At 44.6% G+C, this 22,500-nt stretch overlaps 1 protein-coding gene across 1 annotated transcript in view; it reads right to left on the bottom strand.

The window, feature by feature from the left end:
- The window catches only part of ctss1 (cathepsin S, ortholog 1), a 29,582-nt gene that overhangs the window by 1,887 nt on the left and 5,195 nt on the right, over positions 1-22,500 (bottom strand). Inside the window, exons 3-5 of the mRNA XM_081376282.1 lie at positions 5,093-5,215; positions 4,135-4,290; positions 1,332-1,556 (exon numbers count right to left, since the gene is read on the bottom strand). Of these exons, the coding sequence (XP_081232408.1) occupies positions 1,332-1,556; positions 4,135-4,290; positions 5,093-5,215 (504 nt within the window). The remainder of the gene's footprint in view (positions 1-1,331; positions 1,557-4,134; positions 4,291-5,092; positions 5,216-22,500) is intronic.

Genomic DNA, 22,500 nt, shown 5'->3' with positions numbered 1-22,500 from the left:
TTCCCGGTGGGCCGGTAGTGTTTCGAGGGCCGGTCTGATAATAGTTATACATTGCGAGTTATATTAGCAACACCATCTGGCGGCCTGATGTGCGGCCGCTTCCCGCTGGTCAAACTGTGCAGCCTCTCTGCTCAACACAGTATATAAAAGTGCTGCACCCGTTCGGCAGGTCATGCCATGTCTAGGATCTTCAAAAACACAGAGGGATCAGTGAGCGGCCCCTCCCCAAATGGCATAGCCTGTGGGTCCGGCCTTCGATGTAAAAAGCCGCCGAACACCTCTTTTCCTCGTCACGTTTTGGAAGTCTAACGTCCGTGTGAGTGAGTTAAATGATGGAAAGGCAAAAAAGAAAACTGAAAGGTGGCGCTGAGCATGGGCGGCGCTAGGGAGGGGCTAGCAGTGCTTCAGCACCCCCAAGAAAGACCAAAGCACCCGATAGCACCCCCAAAAATAATTTCTGGAAGCAATTATATTCAGGCTTATTCTATGGAAGCCCTGAACCGCATTTTAAAGAAAAAAGAATACTTTTCTTGTTATTTCGAGATATTAAGTTGTTATTTCAACGTCTCGTTATTTCGACCTAAGAAGTCGTTATTTCGACATAATAAGGGGACATTCTAATCTTCATTAAGCCACATTAAGCGTTCTTATAATGGTTTTCTATGGGAGGAAAATGCTTAACGTGTAATTAAAGGTTGCATTAATTCACGCACAATTATCAGTGAACTTGATTTGAACAAATGCCTTCAACTTGTGTGTGCAAAATTCAGAATTAAATGAATGTGCAGCAATTTGTACAAATAGAGAGTCTGTAGGCCTACTATACTGTTGTAGCCATTAAATAAGCGCATTTAGGTATATATTTGTTAAAATATTATAATGTTATTTTTTTCCATTTATGTTGATTATGAAAAGTGAACAGCATGAGTAAGATAGGATGCGCAATATGAGACATGGAGCAGGTCAGACATGATTTTGACCACTTCATTAAGTTTTGTTTTGTAGAAAACCTTTCTTTAAAGGGAATTTCGTTTTGTATAAATTGTATCTTAATTTTAATCAATTTCATCAACCAATTGCCTGGATTGAATAAATAAGAAGCAAATAGCAGACAATATAATCATGGAGGCGCCGGCGCGGTCACTTGCATTGCTCGTTAACTGGAGCGCATCTCTTCCTAACTTAACGAAGCTCAGTGTATGCCTCACAGACATGAGAAATACATCAAATACACAAAGCTTGAAATGTTGTAACACTGATAGAGTGACACTAGCGGCTCGCTGAGCTCTGGCTGATCACATGTGTTGTAGACCTCAGGGAAACAGAAGTACCTTGTGTTCGTACGGGTAGAAGGTGTTGGAGTCGATGCCGTTGTTCTGGATGACGTAGAGGAACGCTCGGCTCAGATATCCGCCCTTACAGCCGCGGTTCCCCAGACTCACACTGCAGTCCAGCAGGTTCTGTGGACTCAGCGGAACCAGAACGCCGGTTCTCCGCTTCATCTGCCCTTCCAGAGCGCCGACAGCACTGAAGGCCCAGCAGGAGCCACACCGGCCCTGAACACACACACACACACACACCCGTGTTACGCTACTGTGATCACACATATACACACACACACACACACACACACACACACACACACACACGTGTTACGCTACTGTGAACACACACACACCCTTGTTACGCTACTGTGATCACACACACACACACACACACGTTACGCTACTGTGATCACACACACACACACACACACACACACGTGTTACGCTACTGTGAACACACACCCTTGTTACGCTACTGTGATCACACACACACACACACACACACACACACACACACACACACACACACACACGTTACACTACTGTGATCACACACACACACGTGTTGCGCTCCTGTGATCACACACACATGTTACGCTATTTTGATCACACACACGTGTTACGCTCCTGTGATCACACACACACGTTACGCTCCTGTGATCACACACACACACACACACACACACACGTTACGCTCGTTTACACACACACACCCGTGTTACGTTATTTTGATCACACACACACACACACACACACACACACACACACACACACACACACACACGTGTTACATTATTTTGATCACACACACGTGTTACGCTCCTGTGATCTCACACACACACACACACACACACACACACACACACACACACACACACACACACACGTGTTACGCTCTCGTTTACATACACACGTGTTACGCTACTGTGATCACACACACACACACACACACACACACGTGTTACGCTCTCGTTTACATACACACGTGTTACGCTACTGTGATCACACACACACACACACGTGTTACGCTCTCGTTTACATACACACGTGTTACGCTACTGTGATCACACACACACACACACACACACGTTACGCTCTGGTTTACACACACGTTACGCTCCTGTGATCACACACACACACACACACACACACACACACACACACACACACACACACACACACACACACACACGTTACGCTCTTGTTTACACACACGTGTTACGCTCCTGTGATCACACACACACGTGTTACGCTCCTGTGATCACACACACACACACACACACACACACACACACACACACACACACACACGTTACGCTCTCGTTTACATACACACGTGTTACGCTCCTATGATGTGATCACAGTGATCATGTGATCACTCACACACACACACACACACACGTTACGCTCCTATGATCTCACACATACACACACACACACACACGTTACGCTCTTGTTTACACACACGTGTTACGCTCCTATGATCACACACACACACACACACACACACGTGTCACGCTCCTGTGATCACACACACACACACACACACACAACGTTACGCTCTAGTTTACATACACACGTGTTATGCTCCTATGATCAAACGCACACACACACACAAACACGCACACACACGTGTTACGCTCATGTGATCACACACACACACACACACACACACACACACACACACACACACACACACACATTACGCTCCAATGATCTCACACATACACACACACGCGTTACGCTCATGTGATCTCACGCGCACACACACACACACACACACACACACACACACACACACACACACACACACACACCTGTGTTACGCTATTTTGATCACACACACGTCCGTGTTACGCTATTTTGATCACACACACACACGCGTGTTACGCTCCTGTGATCACACACACATACACACACGTTACGCTCTCGTTTACATACACACGTGTTGCGCTACTGTGATCTCACACACACACACACGTGTTACGCTCTCGTTTACATACACACGTGTTATGCTACTGTGATCACACACACACACGTTACGCTACTGTGATCACACACACACACACACGTGTTATGCTCTCGTTTACATACACACGTGTTACGCTACTGTGATCTCACACACACACACACACACACACACACACACACACACACACACACGTGTTACGCTCTCGTTTACATACACACGTGTTACGCTACTGTGATCACACACATACACACACGTTACGCTCTCGTTTACATACACACGTGTTACGCTACTGTGATCTCACACACACACACACACACACACACACACACACACACACACACACACACACACACACACACGTGTTACGCTCTCGTTTACATACACACGTGTTACGCTACTGTGATCACACACACACGTTACGCTACTGTGATCACACACACACACACACACACACACACACACACACACACACACACGTTACGCTCTCGTTTACATACACACGTTACGCTACTGTGATCTCACACACACACACACACACACACACACACACACACACACACGTTACGCTCTCGTTTACATACACACGTGTTACGCTACTGTGATCACACACACACACACGTTACGCTACTGTGATCACACACACACACACACACACACACACACACACACACACACGTTACGCTCTTGTTTACACACACACGCGTTACGCTCATGTGATCACACACACACACGCACACACACACACACACACACACACACACACACACACACACACACGTGTTATGCTCCTATGATCATACACACTCTCATTGCACACACACACACACACACACACACCTGGTTCTGGACGGGACTGACCATCCCGTGCTCCGTCCAGTTGACTCTGGCTGGGAGGGTCAGGTGATCGCGCGAGAGAGGGCCGAACGTCACGTTCACTTCGGGGAGATCTTCCTCCAGTAAACCGTTCATCAGAGGATTGACTTCATCTGCACTCTGAACACACACACACACACACACACCATTTATGTGACCTTTGACCTGCACTGACATAAAGGAAAATATATACTGTATAGCACAGGAACGTCTTGCTTTTCTGAAAACTGTGTCAAAATGAAGTGAATTTATGCTTCATAAAATGAGAGATATATATCTTCAGTTAATTTACCCTTTCAATTAAAGGCAGTTTTGATATTATTTCTCATTTTATGAATATTAATATTAAGCACAAGCTCACCTCATTTTGATCAATTTGACTTCTGATGTACTTTATGTTAAGGTATTTATTTTAATTTAACATGATTTAATTAATTGCATTTTTTTATTTTAGAATTATTTCTTTATTTAAAAATTACATTTTTGTGATTTTTTTATTTATTTTAGTCAGTTTTATTTTGTTGTTTATATTTTAATATGGCTTGAATTCTGCACTTTTATCTTTTTTATGTAAAGAAATAGTTTTTACTTAAAATTATTTATTTTAAATGTATATTTTAATGTGTGTGTGAGTGTGCATGTGTGCGAGTGTGTGTGTGTGTGTGTGTGTGTGTGTGTGTATGTGTGTGTGTGTGTGTGTGTGTGTGAGAGAGTGTGAGTGCGTGTGTGAGAGTGTGTGTGTGTGTGAGTGTGCGAGTGAGTGTGTGTGCGTGTGTGCGAGTGTGAGTGTGTGAAAGTGTGTGAGTGTGTGAGATAAAGCACCGTGTGTGTGTGTGTGTGTGTGTGTGTGTGTGTGTGAGAGTGTGCACCGTGTGTGTGTGTGTGTGTGTGTGTGTGTGTGTGTGTGTGTGAGATAGAGCACCATGTCGCTGAGCTGGTTCAGTCCCAGTGTGAATGTGTGTAGACCGACGGCCGCCTCCTCGTTGTGTTTGAGGATTTCCAGAAGATTCTGCTCCCAGACGGCTCTCCTGTGGCGCTCCTCTCTCTGCAACACACACACACACACACACACACACATTCATAAAATATACATTTCACGAGTTCACCCTTACATCAATTAAACAGAGTAAAGATTATGTGTAGTTGGCCTGCTGTCCGGGGGGTGGGCTCCGAGCTCGGAAATTTTGCCCGGACCCAGAGTACTCCCCCAAAAAGAGCAAAGGACAGCCGCCAGACTAAAGAGCCCCCAAAACGCAGAAACTTGGTGGGCTGGCGATTTGAGAATAAGCGTGTGCGACTCCCTGAAGCCTGGTTGCTTGACCCGGAGGGCCTGCTGGCTCACGACTGGGGAACATAATGTGGGGGACGTAATGTGGAACAACGACGGGAGCAGCTCGCGGCTTCGGGCTGGTGGGTCCTACCAGTCGACGGCGGAGTGACACATTTTGGAAACCCAGCCGGGAGAGTTCTTGCTGCGTCCGCTGGGAGATCAATGCTCGCTGAACAGAGAAAGAAGACCTAGGTGGACGACCTGGAGGGTTTTAATCGACGAGAGTTTGGTGGGCTTCTTTAATGTGGAACCGGTTGGTCCTGATGTAGCTTACGCATCTGAGGACCATCTTCCGAGAGCTTGGATCGGCTGCTGGGAGAGGCCTGAGGCTGAGGTTGCTGACCGATGCAGAAAGAGTGACTGGAGAAATGTTTTGCTGGGATGCCTGACTGTTGGAGAACGGATTTGAGGTGTTTCTGGAACCAAAAGCGTGTCACGGGTTTGTTGGAATCATCTATGAATAGGGGATCAAGAGGGGATTTAGCCTGAGAGCTTCTCCATTGAAGACATGCTCGAACGGATTGGTATGGTTGGATTGGCGATGAGAGGTTGAAGATGTAGATGAAATGGCCTTTTTTGGTTTGGTCTGTTTTACTTTGCTTAATCAAATATGAGATGGTTTCGCTATCCAGTACTGATAAGATGGTGGGGTGGACTCTTGGGTCGAATTTGGAAGTGATGGCGAGTTCCGAGCATCTAAGAAAACCAAAAAAGGCTAGGATAAACATGGCGTGGTGTGTGCGGGCGGTATTGAGGGGCTGGTAGCCTGTGCGGAGGGCATGGATACATTCTGTGAGAATGTCTAGCGTTACGGGTTGTCTGGTGTCGGGACGGGTGGGCTGAGATCGTTGAATCCCTTTGATCAGGAGGGAGGTTTGTGAATTATTTATCTCGGGGGAGGGGGCGCCGTACATCAGTTTGTGGAAAAACTGGATGCCGCTCAGGTAACCTTTGATGGATCCGACTTGGAGGCCCTTAATGCTGTTAAGGTAGGAGATAAATGAGGTGATTGAAAGGAGAGAAAAATCGGGGAACGGCAAGTTATATGAGAAGTGGAATGCTTTAAAACACCTCCAAGCTGTCACATAGGATTGGAGGGTTCTGGGAGAAACTGCTAGGAGGATGGTGTCCAGCGATGCGTCGAGGAGAGGTTTTAACGGGTGGGTTATGGGAATATTAGTTCTGAATATTGAGTTACTGGAGTTCGGAATTGGTCCGCCTCTGGAGCCAGCGTCCTGAATTTCTGACAGAATCTGAGCTCGGATGTTTTGAGACACCGGGGGCCGCTCCGCCGCGACTGCGTTCGATGGGACGGGCATCTGTGTTGCTGTAAAGAGAGAGTGCTGAGATTTTGCCTGGAGAAGAGAGCTGGAAGGGACCAAAGCCGGGGCTGCGATTGACAGCGGAGGCAGCCTCACGCTTGAATCGGCCTCTGGGGCTTGGGGAGGAAGATTAAAAGAAGCATGAGAAGGAAAAGAAGGTTGAAAATGAGAAGAGTGGGCTTGTGCTGCAAGCGGAGGGTTAGAGCTGGAGCTGCAGGCCACTGAAAAGGGGAGGGGTTAGTAGCTGTCGCGAAAAAAGGTTGAAATGATTGGGCCTCCATTGCTAGCGGAGGCAGCCTCACGCTAGCGTCTGGAGCGGGTGCTGCGGGCCTGGCTGCAGCCAGCTGGTGAGGTCTGACAGCGGAGGAAAGCTCGCTGAAGGCCTGTTGCTGGGAGCGAGCTGGATTTGGTGCGGAGATGATGGTGTTGTCAGCGAGGTGAATCCTGAGCTTTGCGGGCTTCACTTTGCCTATTGGCCGCTTTGGGGGCCGGCGTGGACTTCGGAGAGAGGTTGGCTGATTGCAAGGACACATAGAGTGCATACAGTTGCGCTTTATTCATCCTTCGCGAGAACTGAACATCCGAATTGATCAGCGCTTGCCTCAATCCTATGACTGTCCACTTCCCAATAGGTGGAATTGTTGGGACGGCCGAACGATAGGAAGACGCCGGGGAGGAATTCGGATGTCTCGCTGGTGGAGGCGAGGGCTGGCCTCGGCGTGTAGGCGAGAGTGTGGCTGTTCGGGCAGGCCGGCGGGCTCAGCTGGGGTAAGGCGGAGGAGGAGTGGTCCTAGGACCGGCAGATTGCGGCTGATGATCCGGGCAGAGGTTAGACTCGTCGTCGGACGGGAAGAGCTGGAGTTGCGACATGATAGCACAGGGCAAACCAATATGCTGTTAAACTGTCAACGAACGGAGGTAAGTTTGCAGTATATACACACCTCTTACCTCGTTGATTGGATTGATTAACAGAGTGTGGTCCACTCGTGTCTAATTAGGTTTGATTGTCTGAATGTGCTCCTCCCGAACTTTAATAAAACATCATTTAAAATACATAATTTTAAGGAACAACAATTTCTTTACATAAAAAAACATAAAAGTGGTGAATTCAAGCCATATTAAAATATAAACAACAAAATAAAACTGACTAAAATAAATAAAATCACAAAAAAAAAGTAATTTATAATTTTATAGTGTGCACTAGACACTACTCACACACCATGATTCCTCACTGTATAGTGTGCACTAGACACGACACGCACCATGATTCCTCACTGTATAGTGTGCACTAGACACGACACACACTACATGATTCCTCACTGTATAGTGTGCACTAGACACGACACACACACCATGATTCCTCACTGTATAGTGTGCACTAGACACGACACACACTACATGATTCCTCTCTGTATAGTGTGCACTAGACACGACACACACACTATGATTCCTCACTGTATAGTGTGCACTAGACACGACACACGCACCATGTTTCCTCACTGTATAGTGTGCACTAGACACGACACACACTACATGATTCCTCTCTGTATAGTGTGCACTAGACACGACACACACTACATGATTCCTCACTGTATAGTGTGCTCTAGACACGACACACACACCATGATTCCTCACTGTATAGTGTGCACTAGACACGACACACACACCATGTTTCCTCACTCTATAGTGTGCACTAGACACGACACACACTACATGATTCCTCACTGTATAGTGTGCACTAGACATGACACACACACCATGTTTCCTCACTGTATAGTGTGCACTAGACACTACACACACACCATGATTCCTCACAGTATAGTGTGCACTAGACACGACACACACACCATGATTCCTCACTGTATAGTGTGCACTAGACACGACACACACTACATGATTCCTCACTGTATAGTGTGCACTAGACACGACACACACACCATGTTTCCTCACTGTATAGTGTGCACTAGACACTACACACACACCATGATTCCTCACTGTATAGTGTGCACTAGACACGACACACACACCATGATTCCTCACTGTATAGTGTGCACTAGACACGACACACACACCATGATTCCTCACTGTATAGTGTGCACTAGACACGACACGACACACACACCATGTTTCCTCACTGTATAGTGTGCACTAGACACGACACACACCATGATTCCTCACTGTATAGTGTGCACTGGACACGACACACACACCATGATTCCTCACTGTATAGTGTGCACTAGACACGACACACGCACCATGTTTCCTCACTGTTTAGTGTGCACTAGACACGACACACACTACATGATTCCTCTCTGTATAGTGTGCACTAGACACGACACACACTACATGATTCCTCTCTGTATAGTGTGCACTAGACACGACACACACTACATGATTCCTCACTGTTTAGTGTGCACTAGACACGACACACACTACATGATTCCTCTCTGTATAGTGTGCACTAGACACGACACACACAACATGATTCCTCACTGTTTAGTGTGCACTAGACACGACACACACTACATGATTCCTCACTGTATAGTGTGCACTAGACACGACACACACACCATGATTCCTCACTGTATAGTGTGCACTAGACACGACACACACACCATGATTCCTCACTGTATAGTGTGCACTAGACACGACACACACACCATGTTTCCTCACTGTATAGTGTGCACTAGACACGACACACACTACATGATTCCTCACTGTATAGTGTGCACTAGACACGACACACACACCATGTTTCCTCACTGTATAGTGTGCACTAGACACTACACACACACCATGATTCCTCACTGTATAGTGTGCACTAGACACGACACACACTACATGATTCCTCTCTGTATAGTGTGCACTAGACACGACACACACACCATGATTCCTCACTGTATAGTGTGCACTAGACACGACACACACTACATGATTCCTCACTGTATAGTGTGCACTAGACACAACACACACACCATGATTCCTCACTGTATAGTGTGCACTAGACACGACACACACACCATGATTCCTCACTGTATAGTGTGCACTAGACACAACACACTATACATGATTCCTCACTGTATAGTGTGCACTAGACACAACACACACACCATGATTCCTCACTGTATAGTGTGCACTAGACACGACACACACACACCATGATTCCTCACTGTATAGTGTGCACTAGACACGACACACACACCATGATTCCTCACTGTATAGTGTGCACTAGACACGACACACACACACCATGATTCCTCACTGTATAGTGTGCACTAGACACGACACACACACCATGATTCCTCACTGTATAGTGTGCACTAGACACGACACACACACCATGATTCCTCACTGTATAGTCTGCACTAGACACGACACACACACACCATGATTCCTCACTGTATAGTGTGCACTAGACACTACACACACTACATGATTCCTCACTGTATAGTGTGCACTAGACACTACACACACTACATGATTCCTCACTGTATAGTGTGCACTAGACACAACACACACACCATGATTCCTCACTGTATAGTGTGCACTAGACACTACACACACTACATGATTCCTCACTGTATAGTGTGCACTAGACACTACACACACTACATGATTCCTCACTGTATAGTGTGCACTAGACACAACACACACACCATGATTCCTCACTGTATAGTGTGCACTAGACACAACACACACACACCATGATTCCTCACTGTATAGTGTGCACTAGACACAACACACTATACATGATTCCTCACTGTATAGTGTGCACTAGACACAATGCACACACCATGATTCCTCACTGTATAGTGTGCACTAGACACGACACACACACCATGATTCCTCACTGTATAGTGTGCACTAGACACAACACACTATACATGATTCCTCACTGTATAGTGTGCACTAGACACAACACACACACCATGATTCCTCACTGTATAGTGTGCACTAGACACAACACACTATACATGATTCCTCACTGTATAGTGTGCACTAGACACAACACACACACACACCATGATTCATCACTGTATAGTGTGCACTAGACACGACACACACACCATGATTCCTCACTGTATAGTGTGCACTAGTCACGACACACACACCATGATTCCTCACTGTATAGTGTGCACTAGACACGACACACACACCATGATTCCTCACTGTATAGTGTGCACTAGACACAACACACTATACATGATTCCTCACTGTATAGTGTGCACTAGACACAGCACACACACCATGATTCATCACTGTATAGTGTGCACTAGACACTACACACACACCATGATTCCTCACTGTATAGTGTGCACTAGACACGACACACACACCATGATTCCTCACTGTATAGTGTGCACTAGACACGACACACACACCATGATTCCTCACTGTATAGTGTGCACTAGACACGACACACACTACATGATTCCTCACTGTATAGTGTGCACTAGACACAACACACTATACATGATTCCTCACTGTATAGTGTGCACTAGACACTACACACACACCATGATTCCTCACTGTATAGTGTGCACTAGACACGACACACACCATGATCCCTCACTGTATAGTGTGCACTAGACACAACACACACTACATGATTCCTCACTGTATAGTGTGCACTAGACACAACACACTATACATGATTCCTCACTGTATAGTGTGCACTAGACACTACACACACACCATGATTCCTCACTGTATAGTGTGCACTAGACACGACACACACCATGATCCCTCTCTGTATAGTATGCACTAGACACAACACACACTACATGATTCCTCACTGTATAGTGTGCACTAGACACAACACACTATACATGATTCCTCACTGTATAGTGTGCACTAGGCACTACACACACACCATGATTCCTCACTGTATAGTGTGCACTAGACACGACACACACCATGATCCCTCACTGTATAGTGTGCACTAGACACAACACACACTACATGATTCCTCACTGTTTAGTGTGCACTAGACACAACACACACACCATGATTCCTCACTGTATAGTGTGCACTAGACACGACACACACTACATGATTCCTCACTGTATAGTGTGCACTAGACACAACACACTATACATGATTCCTCACTGTATAGTGTGCACTAGACACAACACACACACCATGATTCCTCACTGTATAGTGTGCACTAGACACGACACACACACCATGATTCCTCACTGTATAGTGTGCACTAGACACGACACACACACCATGATTCCTCACTGTATAGTGTGCACTAGACACGACACACACACCATGATTCCTCACTGTATAGTGTGCACTAGACACAACACACACTACATGATTCCTCACTGTATAGTGTGCACTAGACACGACACACACTACATGATTCCTCACTGTATAGTGTGCACTAGACACAACACACTATACATGATTCCTCACTGTATAGTGTGCACTAGACACAACACACACACCATGATTCCTCACTGTATAGTGTGCACTAGACACGACACACACACCATGATTCCTCACTGTATAGTGTGCACTAGACACGACACACACACCATGATTCCTCACTGTATAGTGTGCACTAGACACGACACACACACCATGATTCCTCACTGTATAGTGTGCACTAGACACGACACACACACCATGATTCCTCACTGTATAGTGTGCACTAGACACGACACACACACCATGATTCCTCACTGTATAGTGTGCACTAGACACAACACACACTACATGATTCCTCACTGTATAGTGTGCACTAGACACGACACACACACCATGATTCCTCACTGTATAGTGTGCACTAGACACAACACACACTACATGATTCCTCACTGTATAGTGTGCACTAGACACGACACACACACCATGATTCCTCACTGTATAGTGTGCACTGGACACAACACACTATACATGATTCCTCACTGTATAGTGTGCACTAGACACGACACACACCATGATCCCTCACTGTATAGTGTGCACTAGACACGACACACACTACATGATTCCTCACTGTATAGTGTGCACTAGACACGACACACACCATGATTCCTCACTGTATAGTGTGCACTGGACACAACACACTATACATGATTCCTCACTGTATAGTGTGCACTAGACACGACACACACCATGATTCCTCACTGTATAGTGTGCACTAGACACGACACACACTACATGATTCCTCACTGTATAGTGTGCACTAGACACAACACACTATACATGATTCCTCACTGTATAGTGTGCACTAGACACAACACACACACCATGATTCCTCACTGTATAGTGTGCACTAGACACGACACACACACACCATGATTCCTCACTGTATAGTGTGCACTAGACACGACACACACACCATGATTCCTCACTGTATAGTGTGCACTAGACACGACACACACACACCATGATTCCTCACTGTATAGTGTGCACTAGACACGACACACACACCATGATTCCTCACTGTATAGTGTGCACTAGACACGACACACACACCATGATTCCTCACTGTATAGTCTGCACTAGACACGACACACACACACCATGATTCCTCACTGTATAGTGTGCACTAGACACGACACACACACCATGATTCCTCACTGTATAGTGTGCACTAGACACACACACACACACACCATGATTCCTCACTGTATAGTGTGCACTAGACACGACACACACACCATGATTCCTCACTGTATAGTGTGCACTAGACACACACACACACACACACCATGATTCCTCACTGTATAGTGTGCACTAGACACGACACACACACCATGATTCCTCACTGTATAGTGTGCACTAGACACACACACACACACACCATGATTCCTCACTGTATAGTGTGCACTAGACACGACACACACACACTACATGATTCCTCACTGTATAGTGTGCACTAGACACTACACACACTACATGATTCCTCACTGTATAGTGTGCACTAGACACAACACACACACCATGATTCCTCACTGTATAGTGTGCACTAGACACTACACACACTACATGATTCCTCACTGTATAGTGTGCACTAGACACTACACACACTACATGATTCCTCACTGTATAGTGTGCACTAGACACAACACACACACCATGATTCCTCACTGTATAGTGTGCACTAGACACAACACACACACACCATGATTCCTCACTGTATAGTGTGCACTAGACACAACACACTATACATGATTCCTCACTGTATAGTGTGCACTAGACACAACGCACACACCATGATTCCTCACTGTATAGTGTGCACTAGACACGACACACACACCATGATTCCTCACTGTATAGTGTGCACTAGACACAACACACTATACATGATTCCTCACTGTATAGTGTGCACTAGACACAACACACACACCATGATTCCTCACTGTATAGTGTGCACTAGACACAACACACTATACATGATTCCTCACTGTATAGTGTGCACTAGACACAACACACACACACACCATGATTCATCACTGTATAGTGTGCACTAGACACGACACACACACCATGATTCCTCACTGTATAGTGTGCACTAGTCACGACACACACACCATGATTCCTCACTGTATAGTGTGCACTAGACACAACACACACTACATGATTCCTCACTGTATAGTGTGCACTAGACACAACACACTATACATGATTCCTCACTGTATAGTGTGCACTAGACACTACACACACACCATGATTCCTCACTGTATAGTGTGCACTAGACACGACACACACCATGATCCCTCTCTGTATAGTATGCACTAGACACAACACACACTACATGATTCCTCACTGTATAGTGTGCACTAGACACAACACACTATACATGATTCCTCACTGTATAGTGTGCACTAGACACTACACACACACCATGATTCCTCACTGTATAGTGTGCACTAGACACGACACACACCATGATCCCTCACTGTATAGTGTGCACTAGACACAACACACACTACATGATTCCTCACTGTATAGTGTGCACTAGACACAACACACACACCATGATTCCTCACTGTATAGTGTGCACTAGACACGACACACACTACATGATTCCTCACTGTATAGTGTGCACTAGACACAACACACTATACATGATTCCTCACTGTATAGTGTGCACTAGACACAACACACACACCATGATTCCTCACTGTATAGTGTGCACTAGACACGACACACACACCATGATTCCTCACTGTATAGTGTGCACTAGACACGACACACACACCATGATTCCTCACTGTATAGTGTGCACTAGACACGACACACACACCATGATTCCTCACTGTATAGTGTGCACTAGACACAACACACACTACATGATTCCTCACTGTATAGTGTGCACTAGACACGACACACACTACATGATTCCTCACTGTATAGTGTGCACTAGACACAACACACTATACATGATTCCTCACTGTATAGTGTGCACTAGACACAACACACACACCATGATTCCTCACTGTATAGTGTGCACTAGACACGACACACACACCATGATTCCTCACTGTATAGTGTGCACTAGACACGACACACACACCATGATTCCTCACTGTATAGTGTGCACTAGACACGACACACACACCATGATTCCTCACTGTATAGTGTGCACTAGACACGACACACACACCATGATTCCTCACTGTATAGTGTGCACTAGACACGACACACACACCATGATTCCTCACTGTATAGTGTGCACTAGACACAACACACACTACATGATTCCTCACTGTATAGTGTGCACTAGACACGACACACACACCATGATTCCTCACTGTATAGTGTGCACTAGACACAACACACACTACATGATTCCTCACTGTATAGTGTGCACTAGACACGACACACACACCATGATTCCTCACTGTATAGTGTGCACTGGACACAACACACTATACATGATTCCTCACTGTATAGTGTGCACTAGACACGACACACACCATGATCCCTCACTGTATAGTGTGCACTAGACACGACACACACTACATGATTCCTCACTGTATAGTGTGCACTAGACACGACACACACCATGATTCCTCACTGTATAGTGTGCACTGGACACAACACACTATACATGATTCCTCACTGTATAGTGTGCACTAGACACGACACACACCATGATTCCTCACTGTATAGTGTGCACTAGACACGACACACACTACATGATTCCTCACTGTATAGTGTGCACTAGACACAACACACTATACATGATTCCTCACTGTATAGTGTGCACTAGACACAACACACACACCATGATTCCTCACTGTATAGTGTGCACTAGACACGACACACACACACCATGATTCCTCACTGTATAGTGTGCACTAGACACGACACACACACCATGATTCCTCACTGTATAGTGTGCACTAGACACGACACACACACACCATGATTCCTCACTGTATAGTGTGCACTAGACACGACACACACACCATGATTCCTCACTGTATAGTGTGCACTAGACACGACACACACACCATGATTCCTCACTGTATAGTCTGCACTAGACACGACACACACACACCATGATTCCTCACTGTATAGTGTGCACTAGACACGACACACACACCATGATTCCTCACTGTATAGTGTGCACTAGACACACACACACACACACCATGATTCCTCACTGTATAGTGTGCACTAGACACGACACACACACCATGATTCCTCACTGTATAGTGTGCACTAGACACACACACACACACACCATGATTCCTCACTGTATAGTGTGCACTAGACACGACACACACACCATGATTCCTCACTGTATAGTGTGCACTAGACACACACACACACACACCATGATTCCTCACTGTATAGTGTGCACTAGACACGACACACACACACTACATGATTCCTCACTGTATAGTGTGCACTAGACACTACACACACTACATGATTCCTCACTGTATAGTGTGCACTAGACACAACACACACACCATGATTCCTCACTGTATAGTGTGCACTAGACACTACACACACTACATGATTCCTCACTGTATAGTGTGCACTAGACACTACACACACTACATGATTCCTCACTGTATAGTGTGCACTAGACACAACACACACACCATGATTCCTCACTGTATAGTGTGCACTAGACACAACACACACACACCATGATTCCTCACTGCATAGTGTGCACTAGACACAACACACTATACATGATTCCTCACTGTATAGTGTGCACTAGACACAACGCACACACCATGATTCCTCACTGTATAGTGTGCACTAGACACGACACACACACCATGATTCCTCACTGTATAGTGTGCACTAGACACAACACACTATACATGATTCCTCACTGTATAGTGTGCACTAGACACAACACACACACCATGATTCCTCACTGTATAGTGTGCACTAGACACAACACACTATACATGATTCCTCACTGTATAGTGTGCACTAGACACAACACACACACACACCATGATTCATCACTGTATAGTGTGCACTAGACACGACACACACACCATGATTCCTCACTGTATAGTGTGCACTAGTCACGACACACACACCATGATTCCTCACTGTATAGTGTGCACTAGACACGACACACACACCATGATTCCTCACTGTATAGTGTGCACTAGACACAACACACTATACATGATTCCTCACTGTATAGTGTGCACTAGACACAGCACACACACCATGATTCATCACTGTATAGTGTGCACTAGACACTACACACACACCATGATTCCTCACTGTATAGTGTGCACTAGACACGACACACACACCATGATTCCTCACTGTATAGTGTGCACTAGACACGACACACACACCATGATTCCTCACTGTATAGTGTGCACTAGACACGACACACACTACATGATTCCTCACTGTATAGTGTGCACTAGACACAACACACTATACATGATTCCTCACTGTATAGTGTGCACTAGACACTACACACACACCATGATTCCTCACTGTATAGTGTGCACTAGACACGACACACACCATGATCCCTCACTGTATAGTGTGCACTAGACACAACACACACTACATGATTCCTCACTGTATAGTGTGCACTAGACACAACACACTATACATGATTCCTCACTGTATAGTGTGCACTAGACACTACACACACACCATGATTCCTCACTGTATAGTGTGCACTAGACACGACACACACCATGATCCCTCTCTGTATAGTATGCACTAGACACAACACACACTACATGATTCCTCACTGTATAGTGTGCACTAGACACAACACACTATACATGATTCCTCACTGTATAGTGTGCATTAGACACTACACACACACCATGATTCCTCACTGTATAGTGTGCACTAGACACGACACACACCATGATCCCTCACTGTATAGTGTGCACTAGACACAACACACACTACATGATTCCTCACTGTATAGTGTGCACTAGACACAACACACACACCATGATTCCTCACTGTATAGTGTGCACTAGACACGACACACACTACATGATTCCTCACTGTATAGTGTGCACTAGACACAACACACTATACATGATTCCTCACTGTATAGTGTGCACTAGACACAACACACACACCATGATTCCTCACTGTATAGTGTGCACTAGACACGACACACACACCATGATTCCTCACTGTATAGTGTGCACTAGACACGACACACACACCATGATTCCTCACTGTATAGTGTGCACTAGACCAGGGGTTCTCAAACTATCTGGAGATAGGGACCCCTCAAAGGGCAGAAAAAATTCCAAGGACCCCCTCATAACCGCAACACAAATGTAATAGCTAAATGTAATAGCTAAATAGCTAAAGAGAAAGATGGGATAGGGGCAGGGGCGTTTCTAGGTTTTAAAAACATCAGGGGCTGAGCCTGAAACATTAGGGGCTGGGGGTGGGTTACAAGATATCATGATTCGATACAGATAATAATGTATATTGTAGGTCTATATACAGGGGACAGCCACACCAGCCCACATTACCCCACAGACACGCGCATTGAAATGTGAGTTAGTTGGGGGGGGGGGGGTTCGGGGGCATGCTCCCCCGAGAAAATTTGGATTTCTCGGAGCTACATATGTGCATTTTAAGGTGTTTGAAGGCCCCCAAAAACTGGATAACAATAGCTTTAAAAGCTTGTCAGTGGGCAGTAGCATAAATTATCAAGCAGATAACAAATTCTTAAACATGAGAATGAGGATAAATGTTGAAATGAATGGTCCACACTGCAAAATGGAAATTGAGAATGTTTCTTCTTATTGTTGACAATACACAATCACATATTCCAAACAGGAATGGCCTTAAATGAGAAATCTTTTAAGGATTATTTTGCATATAGATGTTACATTTCAATCAAACACCAGTGCAATCTTTTGTTTGTTTATTTTATAAATATATATCTATACTTATATTTTGCTTATAGTTTCTGTAATTAGCAAAGAACATCTGTGTTAAATAGGAATACATTGTAATAATGTTAATCAAGCTGACTAAATCACGACTGTGCAGCAGTTCACACTCACAATAAAAATACAATATAGCCTAATTGAAAACAAAGACAAGCTCATTATACAAAGGAAATAATATTACAGATCTAGACAAATTGGGTTGCTTATAGTTAAATAAATGTCAAGAACGATCATTTAGGCTAGATGTATTTTTCACATTTTTGGTCACAAAATATTTTTTTTATGACACGAGTCAGTTTTGATGAGTTTGCAATATTGATAAAATGTTAGAATATTAATAATGAAAAAGTACGCAGTTTTAATCTCCCTTTTGGTTATTTCAATACTTAATTGACGACAGAACAGGACGTACATGCTCGTAGTTTCTTTTGCGTGATACAGGGCGCGCTGCATTTGCGCTTGATATTGAAGAGTGCGCGCTGCGAGCGCACGGCTGATACGACAGGAGAGTTTTACTGACATATAGCAGCAAAGCAGCAGCAAAGCCAAAGCACAATGAAATAAGGCGACTTATGATTTCGGGGGTTTACATAGGCTATTGTCCAGTTTCATTTTTGTCAGTCAACTTTTCAAAAAACATTCAGGGCTACACTCAAAACATTCGGGGCTGAAGCCCCGGCAAAATCGTTAACGCATGTGCTGAGGGGGTGCTAGATCATTGACAGGGGTGCTGCGCAATTATATATATAATAAATGAGCTAAACTTGGCCACTAAATATTTAATATTCAATTATTTTAATGATCACAATTAAAGTTTTAATTTTATTAAATTGAACAAGCGCAACATTCAGCATTCAATCAAATATTCTAAAAGATGTATTAATTAATAATAATGTTATAATATGTGTGCGTACAACAAGCAAGATGTGCGTTTGTAAATCCGGTGGCGCGTGCATTGATTTTTATTACAGTGTCGGCTGCAAAGATGAAGTTGACGATCGCCATATTCGTAGTGAACGCGCCTTTAGAGAGAAATGCACATCATGGATTACATAATCAGAGAGTAGCCTTTTTCTTTTCGTTTTGAATTATTTCGTTTAAAGACATTTCAAGCTTTGTGTATTTGATGTATTTCTCATGTCTGTGTGAGGCATACACTGAGTTTCGTTAAGTTAGGATGAGATGCGCTCCAGTTAACGTGCAGTGCAAGTGACCGCACGGGCGCCTCCATGATTATTGTCTGTTATATTTGCATCTTATTCATTAAAAACAATCAATTGGTTGATGGAAAATGTATTAAAATTAAGATACAATTTATACAAAACGAAATTCACTTTAAAGAAAGGCTTTCTACAAAACAAAACTTAATGAAGTGGTCAAAATCATATAACCCGCTCCACGTCTCTCGATATATTGCGCATTCTATCTTACTCGTGCTGTTGCACTTTTCATAAATCAACATAAACGAAACAAAATAACATCATAATATTTGAACAAATATGAAACTAAATGCGCTTATTTAATGGCTACAACAGTATAGTAGGCCTACAGAATCTCTGCAAATTGCTGCACATTCATTTAATTCTGAATTTTTCACAAACAAGTTGAAAGGCATTTGATCAAATCAAGTTCACGGATAATTGTGCGTGCATTTATTAATCCTTATGATACTAAAATCATAACAAAGTAGGCTATGTAAATCAGATGAGCCCAGAATATGAACGCAACGTTCAACGCAACAAATGCATACACGTTAAGCATTTTCCTCCCATAGAAAACCATTATAAGAACGCTTAATGTGGCTTAACGCAGTCACGCAGATAAGAATGTCCCCTTATTATGGCGAAATTACGAGATATTATGTCGAAATAACGACTTTGACAGATTGACGTAATACAACAGAGTTTCTATTGGCCCAAAGTTAAAGCGAGGGGAGTGCTGATGAACACAATGCGCCTGTTTAATTGGCTTTTATTCATTCATTAGCTGTGAGACGTGAAGTTAAAACCTGAGGGAAATGTTTTGGTAGATTGACGTAATGTAAAAGCCGAATGTTCATTGGTCTAACGTTACACGCGCGGGAGTAATGAATGACGATGGGCCCTGCACTTTCTCCGGGTATGTTTATATTTTATAGCGAACTTTCCACGGACCCCCAGGCAGTGCGCCACGGACCCCTAGGGGTCCGCGGACCCCACTTTGAGAACCACTGCACTAGACACGACACACACAACATGATTCCTCACTGTATAGTGTGCACTAGACACAACACACACTACATGATTCCTCACTGTATAGTGTGCACTAGACACGACACACACACCATGATTCCTCACTGTATAGTGTGCACTAGACACGACACACACACCATGATTCCTCACTGTATAGTGTGCACTAGACACAACACACTATACATGATTCCTCACTGTATAGTGTGCACTAGACACAACACACACACCATGATTCCTCACTGTATAGTGTGCACTAGACACGACACACACTACATGATTCCTCACTGTATAGTGTGCACTAGACACAACACACTATACATGATTCCTCACTGTATAGTGTGCACTAGACACAACACACACACCATGATTCCTCACTGTATAGTGTGCACTAGACACGACACACACACCATGATTCCTCACTGTATAGTGTGCACTAGACACGACACACACACCATGATTCCTCACTGTATAGTGTGCACTAGACACAACACACACACACCATGATTCCTCACTGTATAGTGTGCACTAGACACGACACACACACCATGATTCCTCACTGTATAGTGTGCACTAGACACGACACACACACCATGATTCCTCACTGTATAGTGTGCACTAGACACGACACACACACCATGATTCCTCACTGTATAGTGTGCACTAGACACGACACACACACCATGATTCCTCACTGTATAGTGTGCACTAGACACGACACACACACCATGATTCCTCACTGTATAGTGTGCACTAGACACAACACACACTACATGATTCCTCACTGTATAGTGTGCACTAGACACGACACACACACCATGATTCCTCACTGTATAGTGTGCACTAGACACAACACACACTACATGATTCCTCACTGTATAGTGTGCACTAGACACGACACACACACCATGATTCCTCACTGTATAGTGTGCACTGGACACAACACACTATACATGATTCCTCACTGTATAGTGTGCACTAGACACGACACACACTACATGATTCCTCACTGTATAGTGTGCACTAGACACAACACACTATACATGATTCCTCAC

The sequence above is a fragment of the Scardinius erythrophthalmus genome (genome assembly GCF_964197995.2).
Source record: "Scardinius erythrophthalmus genome assembly, chromosome: 10".
Taxonomy (NCBI): Eukaryota; Metazoa; Chordata; class Actinopteri; order Cypriniformes; family Leuciscidae; genus Scardinius; species Scardinius erythrophthalmus.
This window is presented reverse-complemented; position numbering and strand designations above follow the sequence as displayed.